The 25,446-nt window shown below is 42.3% G+C and overlaps 2 protein-coding genes across 2 annotated transcripts; both read right to left on the bottom strand.

The window, feature by feature from the left end:
• Positions 1-393: 393 nt before the first annotated feature.
• LOC310864043 (uncharacterized protein) lies at positions 394-3,455 on the bottom strand. The gene is made up of 6 exons (XM_083772582.1): positions 3,418-3,455; positions 3,006-3,228; positions 2,441-2,583; positions 2,162-2,258; positions 1,668-1,754; positions 394-524 (listed from the first exon to the last, which is right to left on the bottom strand). The coding sequence occupies exons 3-6, from the start codon at positions 2,580-2,582 to the stop codon at positions 458-460; spliced, it is 393 nt and encodes a 130-aa protein (XP_083628708.1). The 5' UTR covers position 2,583; positions 3,006-3,228; positions 3,418-3,455; the 3' UTR covers positions 394-457.
• A 10,478-nt stretch (positions 3,456-13,933) lies between these two features.
• On the bottom strand, positions 13,934-25,204 carry LOC310863932 (uncharacterized protein; the record flags this gene model as incomplete). The annotated part of the gene is made up of 12 exons (XM_083772467.1): positions 13,934-14,263; positions 14,411-14,535; positions 14,656-15,006; positions 15,256-15,555; positions 16,268-16,576; positions 16,794-17,087; positions 20,100-20,132; positions 22,566-22,659; positions 22,765-22,913; positions 23,565-23,747; positions 23,907-23,944; positions 25,068-25,204. 12 exons carry the CDS (start codon positions 25,202-25,204, stop codon positions 13,934-13,936), a joined length of 2,343 nt encoding a protein of 780 aa, XP_083628593.1.
• Between the last annotated feature and the right edge of the window lie 242 nt (positions 25,205-25,446).

Raw genomic sequence — 25,446 nt, 5'->3', positions numbered from 1 at the left:
GATGGATTACTATGTTATTACTAATTTTACTTCATGCATTACAAATTGTATTTGTTTTATGCATTACTGTTATTACTAATTTTATTTTTATGCATTTATTTTATGTATTACTGTTATTACTAATTTTATGCATTACTATATTGATAATTTAATTTATTTTATGTATTATAGTCTATATTAATAATTTTATTTATTTATTTAATTTATTTAATTTATTTAATTTATTTAATTTATTTAATTTATTTAATTTATTTAATTTAATTTATTTCATTTAATTTATTTTTTACTATTTTAATTTACTTTTATTTTAATTTATCTATTATTTATCTATTTTTTTATCGTTCGTTTTATCCATTTATTTATATTATTATCTAGTTATTTATATTGGTTTATTATTGTATTGTTTATTATTTTCAAAGAGCCCTGATTGATCACATCTACATATCACCACTACCAGTCAGGATCTGAGTGACTCAGAACCCTGCTGACCTCCAGATGGAGCCACACAGGAGACCAGCAACGTCCTAAAGAAAAGAAAGAAATGCTCATTACTACTTTGTTCATAAAACAATATTGATTGAAATATTTATTAACAGTTTGCAGAATCACAGTACATGTCAATCACAAACTCAATACAAAGACTGTTAACTTTAAGTGGACGATCCAATTAAGCATTACACTTGTTTACAAGAGGGTCCACCATGTTCAATTAATCAAAACATTTAGAGACGTACAAATAAGACACTATGGGGAAGGGAGGGAAAATAAACTTATACAGTGAGGGGGAAAAAGGGAGTCAAGGGATTCACATGTCTTAATGACTGTTTCCACATTTTGGGGGCATAGGAGTGAAAATAATTTAGTCCCTTGTTAGTGCCGAATCTGGGTTGTACATGGTTCGTTGCACTCCCTCTGGTGTTGTGGGTGTGGACTTCGTTAACATTAAGGAAGTATCTAGACAGGTACATGGGTATATTGGTGGTGTATCGAATCTTGTGGACCAGACCCATTGCAAGATGCTGTACTCAGTCGTCGACCCTAAGCCATTCCAGCCTGTCAAAGTGGGCAGGAGTGAGGTAGGTTCGGGGGGTGAGGCCAAGTAGGAGCTTGACCAGTTTGTTTTGGGAAGTCTGGAGCCTAGTTTTAAGGGCCTTTGAGGTGCTGTGGTACCAGGAGGTGCATGCATAGTCAAAGAAACTTTGTATGAGGGCTCCTGTTAAGGCCTTAAGGGTGTTTTTGTTGAACAGTGAGGAGATCCTGTAAAGGAATCTTGTTCTTCGGTTGACTTTTTTGATTACGATGGTGGCCATTTTATCACCGGAAAGATTAGCCTCCAGGATGGAACCTAGGTACTGTAGGTAATTTCATCTTTACGTGTGATAACATTGTCACCAACTCTAACCAAGAAGCCATTTGCCTTGCTGAGATTACTATTAGATCCAAAGAGAATGGATTCAGTTTTTCCCAGGTGTAAGGATAGTTTGTTATCAGCGAGCCAGGTACAGATTCTACCGAATTCAGAGCTGAGGGCCTTTTCAACCTGCAGTTTGTTCCTGTCCGAGACTAGCAGTGCCGAGTCATCTGCGAACAGGAACAAGAACAAGTTGCAGTCACAAGCTGATGTCATGATCATAGTGTGTGTGTGTGTGTGTGTGTTGTATAGTTACCTTGCTGTGATGTAACTCCAAAGGTGATCAGAAATAGTTGCTCCATTGGCTAGAAACGTGCTCTTCACCGGCATGATGATCTTGTTCCTAAAAAAAGTCTATAGTCAACCCTAACTGATTACAGAACATGATATAAAAAAACACAACTAGAAGGATTTAGGCCTGTCACAATTACCTAATCGCCAAGTATTTGAGATACTTTTTTAGAGATAATAGTCATAATCGTCTCCATGTTGAAAATGTTCATATATTTTCAAACATTTTAAAGAAATAATGGAAGCAACCGATCTACAAGCTCTAAATGTGTCACTTTGTAATTTACTTCTTTTTTAGTGTATACAGTTATTGAATTATGCCATGTGCAGCTTTTTGTTTACAAAGCCTACAAAAGCCAAAGTTTTATTTAGAATGTTAGTATGACGACAATTAAATCGGCCATTATAAAACCTTAGATTCTGACAGGCCTAAACGGGTTCCAGTGGCGTCTACCGAACCTTCCAGCTCCGTCCGAGCCTCCCAGCGACCCAGAAGTCCTCAGCGGAACCACCCGGGGAAAGCTTCGGATCTCGGGCATCGGCTGAGATCTCCATTCTAACAAAGAACGAAAGAGACACACCCCAAATTAGCTTTGCTGTGTGTGTGCGTGTCCTGTCACAACATACACATGCACTTACAGTAACGTTTAAGAATAGGGATCGACCAATTATCGGCAACGGACGATTATTGGCTTTTTACGAAGCCTAAAAAAGCCCTAACCCTAAAGCGGTTCGTACCGTTGAGTTCCTCAGCGGGCAGGCCCAGGTCCGAAGACCTCCAGCGTCTACCCAGATCTCCGTCCTCCGTCCTCCCATCCATCCATGGACAGACCTGCAGATCTCCATCTCTAGAGGCTCCAGCTGTGTCTATGATCTCCATCCTGAAAGAGAGAGAAAGAAACCATTAGCTCTACAAGCTCACAACACGTTGCAACGCAGTGCGAGCTTGTAGATCTGCTATTTTTGCTGAACGCTCCCCCAGAATAGGGATGCTGGGGTTGAAGTGGTTACAAAATGTCATTAAGACTTTGATTAGCTTGGAAAGCTGACAGACATTCAACCACAGTGCCACTAGGAGGCATCAACACATGTACAGTCCTCAACATCTTTTGTAATTTGTATTCAAGTGCTTCTAAAAGCAGATGAGATATTGACTCTCAAACTATTGTGCTTTCAGTCATTTAGATTTATCATAAAATATTTAAAACATTTGGATTACTGTAAATGATGGCATTCTTCGTGCCATAACAGAACAAAAGCAGTTATCCATCCTCAGAAACAAGCAAGAACTGTTCCTACTCACAGCTCATCAGAGTCCTCTGAGGAAGCCCCCAGGGGGGGGGGGGCTTTGGAACGGATCTCTGTCCAGGGAACATCAGCTCGTCTATCGATATCTCCATTCTAACAAAGAAAAAAAACACACCAAATTAGCCTTTCCGTGTGTGTGTGTGTGTGTGTGTGTGTGTATGTGTGTGCGCCCCCTGTCCAGCTACGGCGTTCCAGCGACATCCACCACGATCTTCATCCTAACAAAGAAAGATTGATTAGAGTGACCAAGAGCCAGATATATATTCCATCCTGTCACAACATATATACATCCTAGTACATCAAACTTTTATTTATAGAGAACATTTAAACAGAAGCTAAACATATCACTTACAGTAATAAACGTTTAAGTTAGGGTTCTTTATGACAGGCCTAACAGGGTCTCTTACTTTGAGTCGTCTTCAGAGGAATGCAGATTCCTGGACAGCAGTACATCTGGAAGAAAGACATGGCGGTTATCATCTATGAACGGCTGAAGAGCTTCGCACATCACTCCCTTGTTGTTGCTGCCAATAGTCTACCGTTAGGTTCTTAGCTTACTTGTTATTCTTGATGACAATTGTTTATGAATTTGATGTATTACTATGTGTTGTTGTTGCTTACTGTAAGTCACTCTGGATAAAGTATGTGATAACTGCCTAAATTGTTGAAATTCCTAGACGTGATCAATTAGGGTGTGCTCTTCGGTGATAGCAGTGGTGTCATTTGTATATTTTTACAGTCCCATTCCTCCCCATCATATCTTGCGGTGAAGCTGGACAGAACACTGTCCTTTAAACAACACCTGACAGCGTCAAGAGAAAGACCACCGCCTGTACTGCACCGATACGGCGTCTAGCCGGTACCGAGGCTCTACAAGCTCTAAATGTGTCACTTTGTAATTTACTTCTTTTTTAGTGTATAAAGTTATTGAATTATGCCATGTGCAGCTTTTTGTTTACAAAGCCTACAAAAGCCAAAGTTTTATTTAGAATGTTAGTATGACGACAATTAAATCGGCCATTATAAAACCTTAGATTCTGACAGGCCTAAACGGGTTCCAGTGGCGTCTACCGAACCTTCCAGCTCCGTCCGAGCCTCCCAGCGACCCAGAAGTCCTCAGCGGAAACACCCGGGGAAAGCTTCGGATCTCGGGCATCGGCTGAGATCTCCATTCTAACAAAGAAAAAAAAACACACCGAATTAGCCTTTCCGTGTGTGTGTGTGTGTGTGTATGTGTGTGTGTGTGTGTGTGTGTGTATGCGTGTGCGCCCCCTGTCCAGCAACGGCGTTCCAGCGACATCCACCGCGATCTTCATCCTAACAAAGAAAGATTGATTAGAGTGACCAAGAGCCAGATATATATTCTATCCTGTCACAACATATATACATCCTAGTACATCAAACTTTTATTTATAGAGAACATTTAAACAGAAGCTAAACATATCACTTACAGTAATAAACGTTTAAGTTAGGGTTCTTTTTGACAGGCCTAACAGGGTCTCTTACTTTGAGTCGTCTTCAGAGGAATGCAGATTCCTGGACAGCAGTACATCTGGAAGAAAGACATGGCGGTTATCATCTATGAACGGCTGAAGAGCTTCACACATCACTCCCTTGTTGTTGCTGCCAATAGTCTACCGTTAGGTTCTTAGCTTACTTGTTATTCTTGATGACAATTGTTTATGAATTTGATGTATTACTATGTGTTGTTGTTGCTTACTGTAAGTCACTCTGGATAAAGTATGTGATAACTGCCTAAATTGTTGAAATTCCTAGACGTGATCAATTAGGGTGTGCTCTTCGGTGATAGCAGTGGTGTCATTTGTATATTTTTACAGTCCCATTCCTCCCCATCATATCTTGCGGTGAAGCTGGACAGAACACTGTCCTTTAAACAACACCTGACAGCGTCAAGAGAAAGACCACCGCCTGTACTGCACCGATACGGCGTCTAGCCAGTACCGAGGCTCTACAAGCTCTAAATGTGTCACTTTGTAATTTACTTCTTTTTTAGTGTATAAAGTTATTGAATTATGCCATGTGCAGCTTTTTGTTTACAAAGCCTACAAAAGCCAAAGTTTTATTTAGAATGTTAGTATGACGACAATTAAATCGGCCATTATAAAACCTTAGATTCTGACAGGCCTAAACGGGTTCCAGTGGCGTCTACCGAACCTTCCAGCTCCGTCCGAGCCTCCCAGCGACCCAGAAGTCCTCAGCGGAAACACCCGGGGAAAGCTTCGGATCTCGGGCATCGGCTGAGATCTCCATTCTAACAAAGAAAAAAAAACACACCGAATTAGCCTTTCCGTGTGTGTGTGTGTGTGTGTGTGTGTATGTGTGTGTGTGTGTGTGTGTATGCGTGTGCGCCCCCTGTCCAGCAACGGCGTTCCAGCGACATCCACCGCGATCTTCATCCTAACAAAGAAAGATTGATTAGAGTGACCAAGAGCCAGATATATATATTCCATCCTGTCACAACATATATACATCCTAGTACATCAAACTTTTATTTATAGAGAACATTTAAACAGAAGCTAAACATATCACTTACAGTAATAAACGTTTAAGTTAGGGTTCTTTTTGACAGGCCTAACAGGGTCTCTTACTTTGAGTCGTCTTCAGAGGAATGCAGATTCCTGGACAGCAGTACATCTGGAAGAAAGACATGGCGGTTATCATCTATGAACGGCTGAAGAGCATCGCACATCACTCCCTTGTTGTTGCTGCCAATAGTCTACTGTTAGGTTCTTAGCTTACTTCTTATTCTTGATGACAATTGTTTATGAATTTGATGTATTACTATGTGTTGTTGTTGCTTACTGTAAGTCACTCTGGATAAAGTATGTGATAACTGCCTAAATTGTTGAAATACCTAGACGTGATCAATTAGGGTGTGCTCTTCGGTGATAGCAGTGGTGTCATTTGTATATTTTTACAGTCCCATTCCTCCCCATCATATCTTGCGGTGAAGCTGGACAGAACACTGTCCTTTAAACAACACCTGACAGCGTCAAGAGAAAGACCACCGCCTGTGCCGCACCGATACAGCGTCTAGCCGGTACCGAGGCTCTGGTTTTCCCCACCGCTGAGTACTGTGCCCCAGTCTGGAGCCGTAGCCCTCATGTTGGTTTTGGGGCTTTTTATGCCTTTACTGATAGTGAACAGTATATAGACAGGAAAGGGGGAAAGAGATGGGGAGTGACACGCGGCAAAGGCCGTCGGGAGTCGAACCCGCAGCACGCCATCCGGCTGGCTTGGCAGCCTAGGTGCCCAGACAGTTGAGCTAACCATCCGGGCCACACTTAAATATTTAATTGCAATTTATTTGAGCGACAATAATCGTCCAGTAAAAAGAAACCTCATAATCATGAAAGGCCTAGAGCGGTTCTTACTGTGCGGTTCCTCACCGGGCAGGCCCAGGTCTGAAGTCCTCCGGCACCTACAGATCTCCGTCCTAAGAAAGAAAGAAATAAAGACCAAATTAGCTTTTGTTGAGCTGCATATTCAGAACCACTTAAACCCTCTATAGATTTGATAAAACAGACCTTTAAAGAGAGCATTTGGTATATGCTCCGATTTCACTCTACACAAATTGATTTGCCAAAAATAGCAGATCTACAAGCTCACAACACGTTGCAACGCAGTGTGAGCTTGTAGATCTGCTAATTTGGCTGAACGCTTCCCCCAGAATAGAGATGCTGGGGTTGAAGTGGTTAACAAAAGTGTCATTAAGACTTTGATTAGCTTGGAGAGCTGACAGACATTCAACCACAGTGCCACTAGGAGGCATCATACTGCCATGCTATACTTCATACCATAACAGTACAACAGATATCCATCCCAACAAGAAATATTCCTACTCACAGTAGAAGTCCTCCGGGAGGGAAGCTTTGAAACGGATCTCTGTCCTTCCACGACGTCTACCACGACCCATCCACCCTAAGGAAGAAAGAACGAAAGATTAATTAAAGTGACCAAGAGCCAGATATACGTACATTGTGTCCTTTCACATCATACACAAAATGTATAGAGAACATTTAAAACAGAAGCAGACCATAACACTCACAGTAATAGAAAAGTCCAAGTGGTTTCTTACTTTGAGCCGCCTTCAGAGCCCCCCCATGCAGATTCATCCATGGACAGCGAGAACTGCAGATATCCACCTGTAGGGGCTCCGGTTGAGCCTCTCAGCATCTGGAAGGAAGACATGGTGGTTATAGTCTATGAATGGCTTTGCACATCACTCACTTGTTGCTGCTGCCAATAGGAATTTGGGATGTCTGTGTGGCGACAATTGCTGTTTTTTTATAATACATACAATTTATATAGCACTTTTCAAGGTACCCAAAGTTGCTTCACAAAACAGAAGTAAAAACGAATTTATTTGAAAATAAACTAGATTAAAAACTAGAACATTTTGGCATGTTTGTGAAGCTTTTCGGTTCCACACCAGTAACTGCTGTTCAACAGCTACATCCACGACCTCCCTGCAACAACATCAATGTAGTATGGCTATGCAGACGACCAGAGTACTGTTCCCCAGTCTGGAGCCGTAGCTCTCATGTCAAGAAGCTGGATGCTGCCCTCAACACAGGATGGGCCACCCCAAACGAACTGCCTGCTCTCGCTGGAATCACTCCAACAGAGGTCAGACGAGAAGCAGCCACGCTGGCCCTCACCGGGAAGGCACAGCTGAGTGAATCCCAGCCATCTCCTCCACAAGGTCATCAGAGACACCACAGCACACGTGCCTCAAGTCACGGTGCCCTTTGCCACAACACACACACACACACCAAGTCACGGCACCCTTTGCCACAGCACACGTGCCTCAAGTCACGGTGCCCCTTTGCCAATACAGGCCCAAGAACTGCTCCACACAACACCAGCTGACAACTCCAAGGCATCCTGGGTGAAGGCAAGACAGAGGGACCAGTGGAATACATTGAGGACCCCAAATATGTTTTTGCCAGCACCTCCCCTGCAAGGAGTGGACAACCCTCAAAGCAGAAGTGGGACATCTCGGACAGTGCCCACTGTGAATGCGAGGATCCACTACAGACTGTGGAACACGTAATGACCATTTGCCCCAAATACCGGCCACCGAATGGTGATCGTGGCTTAGGTGACCTAGACAATGACACACTGTACTGGCTTGTTCTATGGACATACGGCAGAAGATGTTTATGAAACGTATTTTTTGTAATTTCTTCATTTTTTCGGCATGTTTGTCAAACCTTTGTGGCATTTAATTTATGGAACTTGTGGATGTTTATTTATTTATTGGTGAAGTTTTAGTGGCACTTTGAAATGTATTGACACATTTGATATATATTTTTGTTAGGGATGTCCGATATTATCGGCCGATAAAGGCATTAAAAATGAATAACCCTAACCCTTAATTTTACTTTATTTTTATTTTTACATTAAAAACATCTATACAAGCTCACAATACAATAAGACACATGTGAGCTTCTAGATCTGCTATTTTCAAATGATTTTTATACATTTGAAAACTTGAGATGAGAGATTAGATCATTTTAGATGAGACATTTTGCATGAGTAATTATTAATAATTACTTTTGGTATTTTAAGTACATTTTTATACCAAAACCTTTGTACCTTTACTCGAGTACATGTTGAATTTACTTGTAACGGAGTATTTCTATATTGCAGTATTTATAGCCTACTTTTATTTAAGTAAAACGTTTGAGTTATGTTTCCACCACTGGAAAAAGCCTGCATACATATATATATATATATATATATCGGTATCTGTTGATATCGGCAATTAGGAGTTGGACACGGACTGTCGGACATCCCTTGATTTGTGTGATTTTGTGCAGCTTTTAGTGAGTTTGTGGCATTTTGTTTACTTTTGTTTTGTGAACGACCAAAGAGCACACCCAGTATGTATCACAAGGCTATTTCCACCAGTCAGGTGTACTTATATCTACATCTCATAAGCGGCCATGTACTAAACACTACAGATATCACAATTTGACTTTGGCAGCAGCAAGAAACGACTGATATGCAAAGCTCTTCAGCCATGCTTCTCTCTATACAAACACTCAGCAGCCAGGATGGGGTGGTCGGTCTGGAGGCCACTCAGAACCCTGGTGACCTTCACATGGACATCTTAGCAGCCAGGATGGGGTGGTCGGCCTGGAGGCCACTCAGACATGGGGACACAGGAGACCAGGGCATCTATGGTCATCTCCATCCACATCTAGAAAGAAAGAAAGACATCAGAAGCTGACCATATCACTCACAGTAATAGAAACATAAGACAAATATTCCTTAAGACATCTATAACTAAAATGTAAAAATAAACCTTCTGTAACATAACACCTTCAATATATTATTTCTTTCATAAATAGAGAATATTTTACTCCATAGGAACTGTTCCCGTTGCAGGTTGATGATGTCCATGTGTGGTCCAGCGCCATGGAATGCATAAAAAAGTATTTAAAATATTGCTTTGATGCTTATATTAATCTTAGGAAGTATTAAGCTGTTTTTTATTAGCATACAGTATGCATTCCATAGGGATAGACCATATGGACATGACATAATCAACTTGCAACAGGAGCAGTGAAAGTGAAAGATTATTTATTTATGAAAGAAATAAAATAGTTTCCATTTTAAGATTTGTTATAGAGGGTTAAGTATAATGTCTTAAGGCATAGGCCTATTTGTCTTTAACCAGGGATCCTTTAAAGAATATTTAAAAGTGCAATATCAAAATGTAACCCTATGCACAATAGTTTGTAGAGTCAATATCTTATCCGCTTCTAGAAAGCAATTTAAAGTACAAATTACAAGTAATGTCGAGTACTTTTGGAAGTCACTGAACAGCCATGCCTACCACCTGTTTTGTTTTGCTTCCAAACAAAAAGTAGCTCAACGTCACTTATAACACGTCTACGGTGTATTTTTATGAAACAAATTTGCTTTGCAGATTGAGAGTAGGCTATAATTCAAGCTTGCCCTACAGCTGCATTCAATGTGGATCAATGGGCTGTCAATGGACGGCATGCATTACAACTCTAGATTCATCCCATTGTACTGGTGATGCCAATTAGTCATTTGACTCAGCTGTGTGGCGTCAGTGTGTCAACACAACTGAAAGGTTACTTTTTCCAACACATTTGGTTTAAATACCTCACAGCAACCTTCTACATACAAACCAAATGAAATGATTAAATTCACACAACTCAAGAAACTCACTCCTATGTTCCACAGTTCAAACGATAGCCTACCTTTTCTCTCAAAACAAAAAAAACAACTTAAAACAGTTCCTCTGTTAAACCACGCAATAAATCCACCGTTTATGAAAGCCCTTCTAAAATGATAAATCCTTTACCAGTAGCAGGTACGGTTAGCACAGGGTTTAAATGGCTACAGCCAGGGGGTCCGCCGCTGTTCCGTCTGTTGGCTGTTGTGTTTGGAAGAGAAGGATTCAGACAGAAATGCTTTCAATAATCATTCAATCAAAGTAGCCTCGGTCCCAGGCTTACTTCTCAAAGTGACGCGGGGCAGGTCATGTGCGGAGAATGACGCGATGTGATTGGCTGACAGGATGGATGATAATATTCAAGTAGGGGCGGGGCCGTGGGCTGGGTTGTAACTGTGTGTACGTGTGTGTGCGTGACTGCGTGTGCGGCCTAGACTACTATTTAAATAGTTTTGAGGGGAAATAAATGCTATTTGTCCCAAAGTGACTGCTAGAGATTGCTATTGTTTTCATAAAGCATTATATTCATTATCACCCTTGCAAAGTTCTGAGTTCTGTTCTTATTCAACGGCCTTTGTCCCTCAAAGGAAAATAGGGTCTCTGACGCCCTCAAGTGGACAAAATCAGTAACAGCTCTATAACCATTTCCCCTGCTGCCTTTTGTAGAGTTGATGAGGAAAGTTATTTGAAAATAGGGTTAGAATAACTATAAGCCTACAATATAACAGACCACATAATGTACCGTGAAATAACTTAAAATGGATAATAATTAACCCATGAATTATAGTTACATTATTTCATTCCTGAAGGTTAGTTCATAGATTGAACCCATTGTAATTTAGGCTGCTTGTTGACACCAACAGAGAAAGAAGCATGTTATTATTTTCTTATGAACACCAGACTCTAGCTATCAAAAAAAGAGAATACAGAAGAAACATTTAATTCTTTAAAACTATGGATGGAGCTGAAAATATTCACCATTTCAGCAACGCCAAGGAGCACTTTCTTGTTTACAGGTGGAGAGGAACTTTGATAAGTCTGTCAGGGACACCTATGGGTGTAGTGGTGAAATATTACACGTCACCACCAACCAGTTCATTCATTGAGCTGACTACAAGTTAAAAAAAGCATTACACTAATCTACTGACAATTAGTGGACAATAAAACACTGGATAAAACAAAGATACACAATAAATCATCAGCACTCGACTGTAGTAATAAACACAGATCAAATAATTTAAGGGCACTATGATCGTGTCGCAGGATTCCCACACATTTTTACCAATGCATTTCCAAAACATTTACAGGAATATGTAACAATAATTCAGTGCAATGATTGATTGATTTATTTTGTCATTCTTCCCAACTGTAGCAGCAGAAAAAAACGAAATCACGTTTCTCCTAGTTTAGCAACAATAACCATATCTAACCCTACCCCTAAACCAAAGACAGGCAGTGTAGCAACAATAAAGCATAGAATATAGAACGGTATAATTCTATTCCAAATGTTGTGCCTAATCTTTGCTACACCACCACCTATCCTAGGACATAGGATCATAGATTCTAAATTTGTATAATAATAAATAATAATATAACATATTTGTTAACCATAAACATGTTTGGTTCACAAGCTGTAACGCATGCATAGGCTACTAACATTATAACATAGACACAAATAGCCCTGTCTATAGTCCAGAAGACTATATCTCGTTTGGCCAGGGGGACTGAGAACAAAATGCATTTATTATCAGATAGAATGAACACATGTTTTGCATATATTTTCCAGTGGCCCCGGCCTCAGTGCCAGGAACCCCCCTGAAGATGATGGAGAGGTATTATGATTATTTAGGATTCTTCATTGTTCTTTGCTCTGGTGTAACGTGTGCGCTGTGATGTTTTCACTCTGCATTAATTGTTTTTGTGTTGTTTTGAATGAAAATGTGTTTGACGAGGATCTTCCATGGCCAAATCCCTCTTGAAAAGGGTTAGTGTGTAATCCACGTTGGCACTTGAAATTGTCAATAAAGTATTTTATCTATGTTAAAAGGTCAGTTACCGTAGCAGCTTTCGGTTTAGATATGTTGAAAACACTGTGTGTCTTCTGCTGCTGCTGTTGGATGTGTTTGTGTTCATGGTAACCGATTCCTCTACAACACACAACACATTGTGGAGAGAACGTTCTTCATTTTCAGGACTTTTGTCTTTATTTCAAAAGGCACAAAGAAACAAACATTACATTATCTCATCAATTCAACTGTTTAAAACTGTATGAATAGTTAAGTGACAACCGTCGACTTTACAGTAATGAAGGTGCATTCAGTTCCAATGCGCTTTGAATGGGTTTCATGCCTTCATAATGGACTATATGCACAGTATACCAACTTCAATGAGGTGTTCATCCAACAATAGAGATAAGTAACACAAAGAAAAGGATACAATACAAAGTAAAGTTGCTTAACTGTGATTTAAAAAAAACCTTTAAATCTTTAAATCTTAAAGAAAAAGAACAAAAACATGGTAATATATCACATACATATTTTATTTTATCATGAATCATACGTAAGCAAACAACCTAACAGTGGAATATCTATATAATGACGCTATGCGCATACACTATACTATAGAGTGCTACTGTATGTCTACATAAAATGCTATCTAAGTTACATAAGTTGAGCCTATGCAAAGGAACAATAACCTCCTATTTACACTATGGCTTACTGCTCATAACAAACACTGTTCTGTAAAAAAATATATAGACAAAACACATATCATAAAATGGAGGGATTACACATTAGCTTGAATGACAATGCAAGATTATTCATATTAATACCATAATCGCGTAAAATATGTAAAAGTAACAATTGTATAGCAACCACTGACCATAGCCCTTCATCAAGTTGACTATTTTAATTATTAAAAGACTATTTACATGTTGCTGTTGCCTCCTTGGGATATTAATTCTCGGGGCACGGTTCCATAATCTTCTACAGAGGAACCACAGAGAGCATCCTGCCTGCATAGGCGGCAGTTGAGCCTGACGTTTGGGACGGCTAATATTTGTAGTATTATACAGCGCCAGCATGGATGACTGACCGTGACACTAAATACATTGATTTAACCATGCCCCCATAACAAGCTAAATAAAAACGCAACAAGGCTTCCGTTTCAAAATCACATCTTCTGTCTGTCCTCGTTTAGCTTTGGTCTGTGTGGACTGGGAGGAATTATTTCTATTTACAACCACAAACACCAGGTAAAGTATCTTCTGTCTGTCTGTTCCTGTCAATCATTTTTTATTTTATTTTTTGCCCCTTTTTATCCCCAATTTCTATTTACAACCACAAACACCAGGTAAAGTACAGTACTTGTTCTTCTGTCTGTCTGTTCCTGTCAATCTTTTTTTCTTTTCTTTTTTCCCCCTTTCTTTGCCCCCCCCCCCCCCACACACATTGCTGTACATTGTCACAAGCTCACTTGGAGATCATACCGGGAGGATGTAGAGCCTTCATCTTACTACTACTTAGGATTATGTGCAGTGACTATATAAATATCACCCTCCCCCGAACATGGGCCAAATGTGTTTGTGTAGATGCTCGACAAAGCCAGATGAGGTGGATTCGAACCCCCCTAGACTCCGCAATGGTGGGCACAGCTACTTTACTGTGCCACCTGAGCGTCTCAAGTGTCTATGGGGCCTGGACTCCTGTCTCAGCACTGGGTCCAGCTTCAACAACTCCTTGTTGATCTATCTCTTCATACTGGTGGTATTCTGTCTCCTCACTGGGTCCAGCAGCTTCAACAACTACTTGTTGGTCTATCTCTTCATAGTCTGAGTCTTCTGCCTCTTCAATGGGGCCAGATTCAACAACTACTTGTTCATCTATCACGTCATACTCGAGGCCAGATTCAGAATGAGAACTATCAACATTATAATACTCAATATCAATGTTCTCATTTTCGACATTATAATGAACCGTCGCAGTGTCCCACACTCCTGCATTATGTCTTCTGCTGGCCTGGAGAAACACAGAAACACCCAACGTTAAGTCACTGAATCACGTCTGGCTGAAAACCCTCCTATCTCTCTATTGTTTGTTTGTATGAAGACACTTTAACTGTCATTTATGTACATTCCAGTCTTGTGTTGTGTAAAGATGTATTACCTTCCAGAGACAATAGAGACAATGGATGGGTACCAGCACCAACAGCAGCACCACCACAGTGACTGTAACTCTGCTGCTGTTGTCCTCAGGTGTCAGAGGGACTGTAGGAGGGACTGTAGGAGGGACTGTGAAAAATAAAACATCATCAAATCATGTAAGAACATTTGATAAACCTTCATGTTTGATTGAATCATGCCTGACGGAGATTCATATTGTGAGTTTAAAGGTAATTTCATTCAGGTTACCTGTGACGGTGAGAGAGAGGATGTCGCTCTCAGAGGAGACATTGTGAGAAAACACGTTGGTGTGATTTATAACAACGTCGACGTGATAAGCACAGCTGTAATTCCCTTGGTGGCCGGGGCCTGCTTCGAAGAACAGGAAGTTGGCAGAGTGATTGACAGCTGGCTGGGTGTGGTTGTGTGTGCTGTTGGCTCCAGTGAAGGTGAGAAGGAAGGAGCCGTCTGGGTACTGTGGCAGGATGGAGCAGCTGATGCTGAAGTTGGAACCTTCCAACACCTGCTGCCCCTGCTGCTGGCCCTCAGAAACCCCGTTTAGAGTGGGGAAGACGCTGATGTTTGGCTTAAACAGAAGATCTGTAACAAGACACGAGTGATTGAATTATAGTACAGCAGATATTTAAATAAACAGTATAGAGTAGCCAATGAGATGGAACCAAGATTAGAGATCCAACATATTGTATGGCTTCTGTATGGCTTTTTCTGAAATTAGACGATGCAAAAAATGTTTTAAAATCATTCAGAAAAAGAAACATCCTGTTTCTATGCTGTAGATAGGTAGGTTAAGTGAGTAGGCAAGTAGACGGACGTCACTGTTTGTGTTACCTGAACAGATCACCTCCAATGTGACAGTGGAATTCTCAGACAGTGTCATTCCACACTCCCTCAGTGAAGCCTCGGTTCCAACACAGTCAGCTGTGATCCACCACACAGGTTGAACCGTTGAAGCAGGACTCCTTTGTGTTGAAACGTCAGATCCACAGTCCATCTGCCTACACACGACAGAGGATGACTCCAGGTTCCAGTCGGACTGACCATCCACGGGTCTCCAGTCTCCCTGGTGTTGCATCTCCAGTACACCACTACAGTTACTGCTTCCTCCCACCAGCCTGACGTCATCAGGCTCTGTACAGAGACAAGACCGTTACAAACCATTTAGAGCAGACATGCCTTGTGAGCCGAAAGTGTTCAGTTCTCCCACTCCATGTTAATGGATGGTGGTGTTCTGTTGGGACGCATACTTTGGTTAGACATAGCATTGGTCCGACTGGATTAAGGTTGGTGAGGGGTGCGTTAAGACGACCGGATTAAAGTTGGTGAGGGGTGCGTTAAGGGTTGGGAGAGGGTTAAGGTTAGGTTTAGGTGTGCTGCCCCGGAGGTTAGGGTGAGGGTGAGGGTTTGAGATATCAGACCAATGGTATGTCTAACCAAAAGCATGCACCCGTTCTGTTAACAGATGGTGGGGATCTATTCCTAACACTGTCTAACACTAACACATGGTGAGCTGTCACTCCCAAGACGGCAAACGGGTGACTTCTTGTAACGGAATTGACCAAATGTCAAACTAAAAACTCAAAGTTTGAGCACGGAATATCTGCAACTTATATATAACGGGTGTCACTGGCTGTGGCACACCCGTTATGCCATGCTCAGCCAATCACAGCGCATAATGGGAATAACGGCACAGCTTCCAGCCAATCACAACGGCCAACCACATCACCAATGTCGGCGCCATACATTTAATTTTGCTGCAATTCCGTCCTCAAATTTTCACGGCATAGATGGTAATTTTCCCTCCTCATATTTTGAGGACATTACTAAAATGATTAGATTATACCTGAGCAGGTGAGTCCAACAGTCTTGTCAGGTGAGCAGGTCGTGTTTGTAGTTGAATCTGAGGTTCTACAGTCTAGGAGAACAGACTCGTTGCCTTCACACTGGAACTCTTTGGTCCACATCGAAGCGTTCAGCTCTCCATAGAGCGCCCCCTGGAGGACTGAAGGAGCCCCGCAGCCAAGCTCCCTACAGACCACCTCTGCATCCTGCTGGTCAAAGTCATCTTCACACACTGAGACCCACGACTGGTTAGACTTCACCTCGACTCTGCCTGAACACACACTGGTCCCATTCACCAACCTCACAGAATCTGGAGAGAGAGAGAGAGAGAGAGAGAGAGAGAGAGAGAGAGAGAGAGAGAGAGAGAGAGAGAGAGAGAGAGAAAGGAGGAGGGAGAGAAGGGGGGTGTCAATGTACGTGTATCTTATTAAGGGCACGCGCATGCACGCTCACACGCAGTGGAGTTGTGTAGGTGAAGTGGAGTGCACATTATTGTAATAGTGGAGGTCACTGTTTATGTGTTTTACCCGAACAGAACACCTCCAGTCTCTCAGTGGAATTACGAGACTCCTTTGCTCCACACTCCCTCAGTGAAGATTGAGATCCAACACATGGAATCTTCCACACAGGTTCAACGGTTGCATCAGACCTCCTTTGTGTTGAAACAGCAGAGCCGCAGTTCAGCTGTCTACACACTACAGATGATGACTTCAGGTTCCAGTCATAAATAGAACCCGCTGGTCTCCACTCTTCCTGGTGTTTCAGCTCCAGGATACCAGAACAGTTACTGGTTCCTCCCTCCAACATGACGTCACCAGGCTCTGTACAGTGGCAAAAAAGAAAATGAATTACTTTCATTGTTAAATAGGAATGTGAATTACAAGTATAGTTGGTATTTTACTGTTTTATCTCAGGCTAGCAATGTCATTTTCATGTTTTAAACTAGAAATATGTGCTCCTCTGCATGAGCACAGGACTCCACCGACAATATAGACCGATTCACAGAGGGTTTCCTGGGTGCGGCCATTACTGAGGGTGTACCATTGAGTACTGCAGCACTGATTAGCTACACCTGGCCTACGGAGCACCTGCTCCATGGATTACCCCTCAGTAATGGCCGCGCCCAGGGCACCCCTCTGTGAATCGGTCTATAGTAGAGGTCAATCTTAGCCAATCAGGATGACATGTGAAATATTGGACAAGTCTCCCTTGATGACATTACTATAGAGGTAATCAGGGCCGCTGCTGGCCATTTGGGTGCCCTAAGCATAACATATTTGTGGTGCCTTGTGGTGCGGTGCTGGATTACTTCTTCAATTCGACCAATTCCACAATTCAATTGGACTACAGTGGCAGCAGGAAGTACAAGGTAATAGCCTAAATAGCTCCAGTTTTACCACCTTGGTGATTCACAACCATATGCTTATATTGGATGTGATTTCTCATCCCATCAGAATCAAAGTAATCACAGACATGACAGTGTCTGCAGCTAGAGTACATTCCACTCACTGCACAGGGAAGTGAATGATGCCAGGCTGCAGGTGACCACAAACCAGTCACATTATGTGAAATTATTATGTTCTTTTCTAGATTATTATTACCTGAGCAGGCGAGTCCAACAGTCTTGTCAGGTGAGCAGGTCGTGTTTCTAGTTGAATCTGAGGTTCTACAGTCCAGGAGAGCAGATTCGTTGCCTTCACACTGGAACTCTGTGGTCCACATTGAAGCGTTAACTTCTCCATAGAGCGCCCCCTGGAGGACTGAAGGAGCCCCGCAGCCAAGCTCCCTACAGACCACCTCTGCATCCTGCTGGTCAAAGTCATCTTCACACACTGAGACCCACGACTGGTTAGACTTCACCTCGACTCTGCCTGAACACACATTGGTCCCATTCACCAACCTCACAGAATCTGGAGAGAGAGAGAGAGAGAGAGAGAGAGAGAGAGAGAGAGAGAGAGAGAGAGAGAGAGAGATCATTTTAATCATGGAACATTACACTTTTCCAGGACTGCTCCGCTCATCTCTGAAATGCCATTTTTTTAAGAGTGGGGATCTTAGTTGAGATCATTCAAGAATACATTTTCCAACATCACTGCGCACAAATAAGGAGTTGTCTAAATGTAATAACTAACTTTTTGTGTATTCATAATTCCTAACATGTCTCTGTAATGGACGGTCAGGACTCGGTAACCTATTAATATGTGAGCATTTTGTTGGTGGTACTTTATTTCGTACTTTAGGTTAATACAAGTAAAGAATGTGTAGCCCTCAGTGGCAAGGGAGGTGTGTGTTCTGTGTGACAGACAGACAGACAGACAGACAGACAGACAGACAGACACCTGAACAGGTGTTACCTGAACAGATCACCTCCAGTCTGTGGGCTGAAGTATAAGACGCATTTGTTCCACAGTCCTTCAGTGAAGACTCAGAGCCAACACAGGGAGATGTTATCCACCATACAGGTTGATTTGTAGAACCAACCAGTCTTAGTGATGAAACAGCAGAACCACAGCGTAGCTGTCTACACACTACTGATGATGACTGCAGGGTCCAGTCAGAATCATCCACTGGTCTCCACTCATCATGGAGTTTCATCTCAAGTTTTCCAGCACAGTTACTGGTTCCTTCCACCAACCTGACATCTGTACAGAGACGAAAATAAGCAGTAAAAACAAAATTAGAAAATGCATTACTTTCATTTTAAGTAATCGACACAAAAGATGCTACACATACTCGGAGTCGGATCATATAGGATACCGGATAAGTTTGTGAAAACTGTGGCCGAGTCTTACACACAGTCTGTCCTGCAGGGGACACAGAAAGCACCACCGGTACGTTCCAAAAATATCTGTCAACCTAAATCAGAGTAAGTGAAGGGGCAGTGGATCAGGGGATAGAGTGGCCGGTAGAGTAGCCGGTTCGATGCTGGGTTCCCCCAGAGTTAGTGTAGGTTCTAAGTAGGTTGGACTAAAGGTGGTTGCACACCAGCCGCGTTTTTCGGAAAATCGATAGAAACGCAGCTAAAAATCCGAAAAACGTGCTCGGTGTGTGGAGACCTTAACTCTGCCATCGGTGTGTGAATGTGTGTGTGAATGGGTGAATGTAATGCACAATCTATGTAAAGCACTCTGGATAAAAGCACCATTTACCATTTAAAGCAAATCACACGCATGTTGAAAAGAATGCTAATTAAAGTTATTGAAATGAGACGCTGCTGTCATAGGAGGAGGAGGCAGAGGAGATGGGTCAGGTGGGTGTGTCCACATTTTAACACATACTGTACACCAGCGTTACTCAACCCGCGGGCCGCGGGCCGCATGCGGCCCCTGCTTCATGTCTCTGCGGCCCATCGTGGTCATGCCAATGAAATGATAGTTTTTGTACTTTCAGTGTGGGGAAAGCATTTGCAATCGTGATGAGATTCAGCTGATATAGGAAAGTGTCCTGGTATCTGTTCTATTCTATTTTATGTTGTTCGTTTCATTAATGTATTTAAGTATTACTTTTGTTTGAGTATATATTGGCTTTACTGCATCATTGCACTGGTTACAATTTGTTCTAGATCCTAGTGTTCATTTAAAATGAGATATTCCTCTAAATCTGGGTAGTAAAAAAGAAAAGAATCAGGCCACAGCCCTGGCTCTCCTGGTCCCTCTGCACGTCCCTGATTACCTGAGCAGGTGAGTCTGCCTGAACACACACTGGTCCCATTCACCAACCTCACAGACTCTGGAGAGAGAGAGAGAGAGAGAGAGAGAGAGAGAGAGAGAGATTTAATTAGAAGAAGCTCTTGGTCTATCTATAATCTATGATGATTTGTAATCTTTGTTTACCTGTTGTGTTGTGTGTTTGTTCAGCCTGGAGAGCTGAAGGGAAACAAATAACACAATCAATTAGCTTCACAACAGAGAACGTGGATTGTCTCTATTACTCTAATACATTGTCTCCACCAGGTTGGGCGTTACATTTCGACCCGTAACTCTTGAATCAAAGGTCGTACAATCACTGACATTCCCTGGATTCCTTGGATCATGACAACTACCCACACAGTCAATGCCAACCTCAGAATGAGTATCAGAATCAGATGGGAACTCGCGCAGAAAGTTTCAAACACCCAGTTCTCTTTTCTCATTGGACAATATTTTCCCCTAGCGATGGGATCCACGCAAGACGTTAACGTCACCAAAGGCCAGCTAGCTGGCCCTGGCACTTGAAAGAAGACGCCCAGCAGTGAAAACTTGAAATCTGATTGGCTAAGGAACCTGTCAATCTCTATATTGCTCCCATTCATTTCAACAGCAAGGGGATTCAGTGGAGTTTATGAAGGCCTTACCCGGAGACAACAAAAGGAAATAATCCCATTGGTTTAAAGGTTACCAAGCGCTGTTGTACCTGCACAGAATGGAAGCAGAGCATCCAGCCTGTCTGAGTGAGAAATAGTGCAGTGGCAGCGAAATAAATACAATATATAATATTTGTTAAAAATAAAAACTTATTATAAAATATAAATTTCTGCATCAGGAAAGTGCAGGGCCAGCAGAGAAGGCCTTGCTGGCCCACCACTAAAATAAATGTGTTTCAATCAGCTACAGAGCGACACTACATGTGTTGTGCAGCGACGTTGTCCCACTCCCCAAACTATGTGTATATTTGTATTGGTGGATATCTGCTTTGTGCCTGTTCCTGGAATATAGCTATTTTAACTAAGTTTCAAATGGCATAGTGGACGGACGACACATTTTGTTTCACTACCGTGAACAATCCTCAAATATGCAACAAAGTGAGGGGTACATTGCTCCTGCCGCACTTCATATTTGAAAAAAAATCTCTGCTGTGTGTCGTTAAAGGACATTTATTATCACCTGGCTTTCAGACAGAAGTATCCTACATAAACTGATGTCTTACCAGATAAACCGTGATGGCATGAGGCCAGCTGCTGTGCTAGGTTACCACTGTTGTTGGACCAATCATCACTAAACTCGCAGGATGACATAAGTACCTAAAAATACCCTGAAAGATGTATTCTAATCGGCCACCAAGGGTTGCTACAAATGGAAATACAAATGTGACTTAGTATGCAGAGGCAAGGAAGCAACCCGGTGCTCAGGAGGTGTGCAGGTATACAAAATATAAAAATAGTAAAAAGGTGCTCCTGGATCAATCGGGATAACACATGTATGAAACCGACAAGACCGGTATAGGTCGAAGCATGTCGGTTTAATAAAGTTTTCCGCCTTTTTAACTAATCTCCGCTTTTTTCTACAAATGCACTGACTATAATGAATTGTTTAGTCCAAACATTACAACTCACAGACATGTTTCATAACACTGTGTGTAAAGTTATTTTGTAATTGCCCAACAGGGGAAGCCATCAGTTCTAAATGTGTGTGTGCACTGTGCATGGACTTGACCGAAATGTGGCCTTAAACCCATTCAGGACGGGAACCCCTTTTGGTATTTCCAGCATTATGTTATACTTTAGCTATTGAAAAGTAGCACATCTACAAGCTCATAGCGCGGCACCGAATGCTGGGCTATACGAGCTTGTAGATCTGCTAATTTTGAAAAATCGTGAAAATGTGGCGCACATCTTTGAATATATATTCGTTCAGAGTGAACGTTTTTAACTCAAATCTTTGCTTCTGGGGGGTCCCTGGAAAGATGGGGGTACATGGCGAAATACAGATAATTCCTGGGGGTCCTTGACCTGAAAAATGTTGAGCACCACTGACATAGAAACACAGGTTTTACAGAAAACTTTTAGGATTTAGAAGCCATTTGTTTTTAATTGTTTACATTAGTAGGCTATTTTATTAATTTGTTTTTTTGTTTTTTTACATTGGTCTGTTGGATGTTGGTTGTTTTAAAATTGACCTCTATTTCATTTTTACCAATAGATTGTACTCAAAAAGGACTCATACGAAACTGAGTGCCGCGCTATGAGCTTGTAGATATGCTATTTTTGAAAAATCGTGAAAATGTGGCGCAAATCTTTGACTATATATTCTTTCAAAGTGAACATTTTTAATTCAAATATTTGGAACAACATATTTTCAGATGGGGGTCCACGGCCAAATGCATATTATTCTGGGGGTCCTTGACATGAAAAGGTTTGAGCACCACTGACATGCAGAAACAGGATTTTAAGAAACTGTCATGAATTAGAAGACATTTGTAGTTATATATTTAATGCAGGCGTCAGAAACAGTTAAAGGACATTGGAGTACAAAGTAATACTAAGTGTAATCAGTGTAAACACATGTAGTAAGATGTGTTTCAGTCTCTGAGTCTCTACTCACAGCAGTCTGCAGGTTCGTCTGAGCCGTCCCCACAGTCATCTGCCGTGTCACACTTCCACCACAACGGAATGCACTTGTAGTTCTTACAAGCAAACTGACGGGAGAGACGACACACATCTTTAGAATGACTATCGACAGCAGACACGAGACCTATAAAGACATAAACGCGTATAACACAAGTGAACTGGAGGTGAATCACCTGGCTGGCAGTGCAGCTGGACATGCACTGCTTGTTGTCCGCTGCCAAGTAGAAGTAGGTTGGACAGGAACACTTGTAGCCTCCTCCAGGTGAGAGCAGACACAGGTTACTGCATCCTCCATTGTTGGTCTGACACGGATGAGCAGACACTGCAGGAAAACATGTACACATATAATGAATATGAGAGCCCTGAATACTATTACTATACTGATACAACACTATACTAGCTACTACTATTATGTTACAATACTGTTTAGGGGTGCACAGTTATGAAATTATAATGACCGACATCCGATCTCCCATTATTTGCAGGGTCATATCTGCCGATACCAAATCTGACTAATTCCGATATTATACAGAGGGCCACAATGGAAACAAGCCTATAGGTCCTCTAGGGGCTTGGCCCAAAGCCAATCAATACATACTGTAGCCTATACTCTTTTTGCAAGTGTGAATGAATGAATGAATGTAGAACTTTTAATTTATTTTGCTGGTGTAAACCGATGAAATAATCTGGATTATTTTGAGACCGATCCGATACAAATATGGCATTTGTATGGCCGATGTGGCCAATTCCGATTATACTATACTAATACTGTCTATTACTACTACTATGTCACAATATGACTATTATTATTGTTGCTGTTGTTGTTGTTATTATTATAGGGTGTATTTATACTGTATACGTAATGCTTTTCAAAACAGATCAGATAATAATACAATGATAGACAGTTAATAGAAGTCATAAAACATTATGCAGAGTCATAATGAGAGTGTTGTGTACAGTAGGTGGTACAGACCCTCAGGTTGTTGATATGGGTGGTAGATCTGGATGTCCCTTAGATTGTTCCGGTTTCTGATGAGTCTGGTGGGGTTGGTTCCCTGAGTCTTGTGAGCTCTGGAGATGGAGCCGTCGCTGGAGCTCCAGTAGATGTACTCCTCAAACAGGGTAATACCAACGATATAGTTGTCCTGACCCAGAACTACAGACACACAAAACCAAAAGCGTCAGAATATTATGAAATAGCAGTAAGACTATTTATAATAAGATATACAATGTTTTAGTAAAGTGTACTCTGAAGTAAATCATGTTCTTACTGCTTTAATTACTTTTTCTTCCACTACTCATGGACAACATTTACAAAAGCTGTTCTTGAACACAGTCAAATCTGGAGCATTCCTTTAACACAGAGTGTAAAATGGACCTGGAATTGTGTAATTACAGTGTCTTCAGTATGTGAGTATGATGTGTGTGTGTGTGTGTGTGTGTGTGTGTGTGTGTGTGTGTGTGTGTGTGTGTGTGCGCGCGTGTGCGCGCGTGTGTGAGCGTGCATGTGAGCGTATGTGCGTGCTTGCGTGTGTGGCTGCGTGCTTACATACGTGGCTGCGTGCATGCCTGCGTGCGTGAGTGTGTGGCTGCGTGTGTGTGTGTGTGTGCATGTGTGTGCGTTTGTGTGCATGTGTGTATGTGTGTGTGTGTGTGTGTGTGTGTGTGTGTGTGTGTGTGTGTGTGTGTGTGTGTGTGTGCGCATGCGTGAATTATGCCTTACATATTAACTGCACACTGGTGTCACTCACCAAGAATAGCAGATCTACAAGCTCACGACGCGTCGCATTGTGAGACTGTAGATCAGCTATATTTGGCTCTCTATGATTTGTGTTGACCAAAATATTTGTAAAAATGGCATCCATGAATCCCCATACTAAGGGAAGTTGTATTTATACAACGTAGTTTCGGGAGAAGAGGTCTCCTTCCGCTCGACCTTAACCACTCCCCCCTCCTTATATAAATCACTCCCCTCCTTATCAAACCCACCTGCCTGTCGTTATCACCTGGCCAATCCTGCCACAATCACCACAGTATAAATACACCTGTGCGCCAACATCTACCTGTTCTCACTACGTGATCCAGAACCTTCAGACAAGCAGAATCCCTTCTCGCTCCGTCTCCAACCTCACCTCAGCATACAGAACGTAAGCGTCACATTGTTTTGACAACCTGTCACTCGATCCACGCCCGTTTACTTGCCGATCAAATTGCTAAATACGCTCAAAGCTAAATATCACTTGTTTACTTGTTTACTTGTTGTGATTCAAGCGGTAACTACTTGTGTTCGTGTCCTACATTGAACAAAAGTGCTGCTTAGCAGCGGCGCATATCGCTCGTTTTCTTTCTCTCTTTTTCTTCACCCAAAAAAGAAAAGAGAGAGGAAACCGCAGCGCCGCTGCAGCGCGAGCTGGAGCTTCACGCCTCCGACAGCGAGGACGTTCTATCTACGTCAGGAAGCTCCAGGCGTGCCTACTCGTCTGCCATCCCCGACACCGGCACGTCAAGCTCGCGCTCGGTCCCGCCGGCACAGCCAAGGCCGGCGGCGGAACCGAGCAGCAGCAGCAGCCGCGCTACGTCCTCTCGGTCCTCCTTCTCCGTCGCCCCCGTCATCGCCAGCCTCGGCCAACTACACCTGTCAGTCGCCGACTGGACGGTGGCCGGGCTCCAGCGCCTTCTCACGGCCAGAGGAATTCCATTACAGAGGACCGACCGAAAGGCGGCATTGTTCGCATCGTGGCTGGCGAAACCGTCAAGCCGCTCTGGACACGCATCGCCTGCTACAAACCCCCCTTCCTCCCCCTCCTCCCCCTCCTCCCTCTCTCTCCCCCCCCCCCACAAGCACGCTGGCACGT

Source organism: Protomyctophum parallelum (assembly GCF_964188405.1).
Source record: "Protomyctophum parallelum genome assembly, chromosome: 9".
Taxonomy (NCBI): Eukaryota; Metazoa; Chordata; class Actinopteri; order Myctophiformes; family Myctophidae; genus Protomyctophum; species Protomyctophum parallelum.
The sequence above is the reverse complement of the archived record's forward strand: the minus strand, read 5'-3'. Positions and strand labels throughout refer to the sequence as shown.

Bases quoted from the DNA above. Each gene is read 5' to 3' on its own strand.
- LOC310864043 (XM_083772582.1), bottom strand. From the start codon at position 2,582: ATGGAGATCATAGACACAGCTGGAGCCTCTAGAGATGGAGATCTGCAG. The intron at 2,259-2,440 runs GTACGAACCGCT...GTTCTTTGTTAG, and splicing joins GCCCGCTGAGGAACTCAACG to AATGGAGATCTCAGCCGATG. The intron at 1,755-2,161 runs GTTCGGTAGACG...GACTTTTTTTAG, and splicing joins GGCTCGGACGGAGCTGGAAG to GAACAAGATCATCATGCCGG.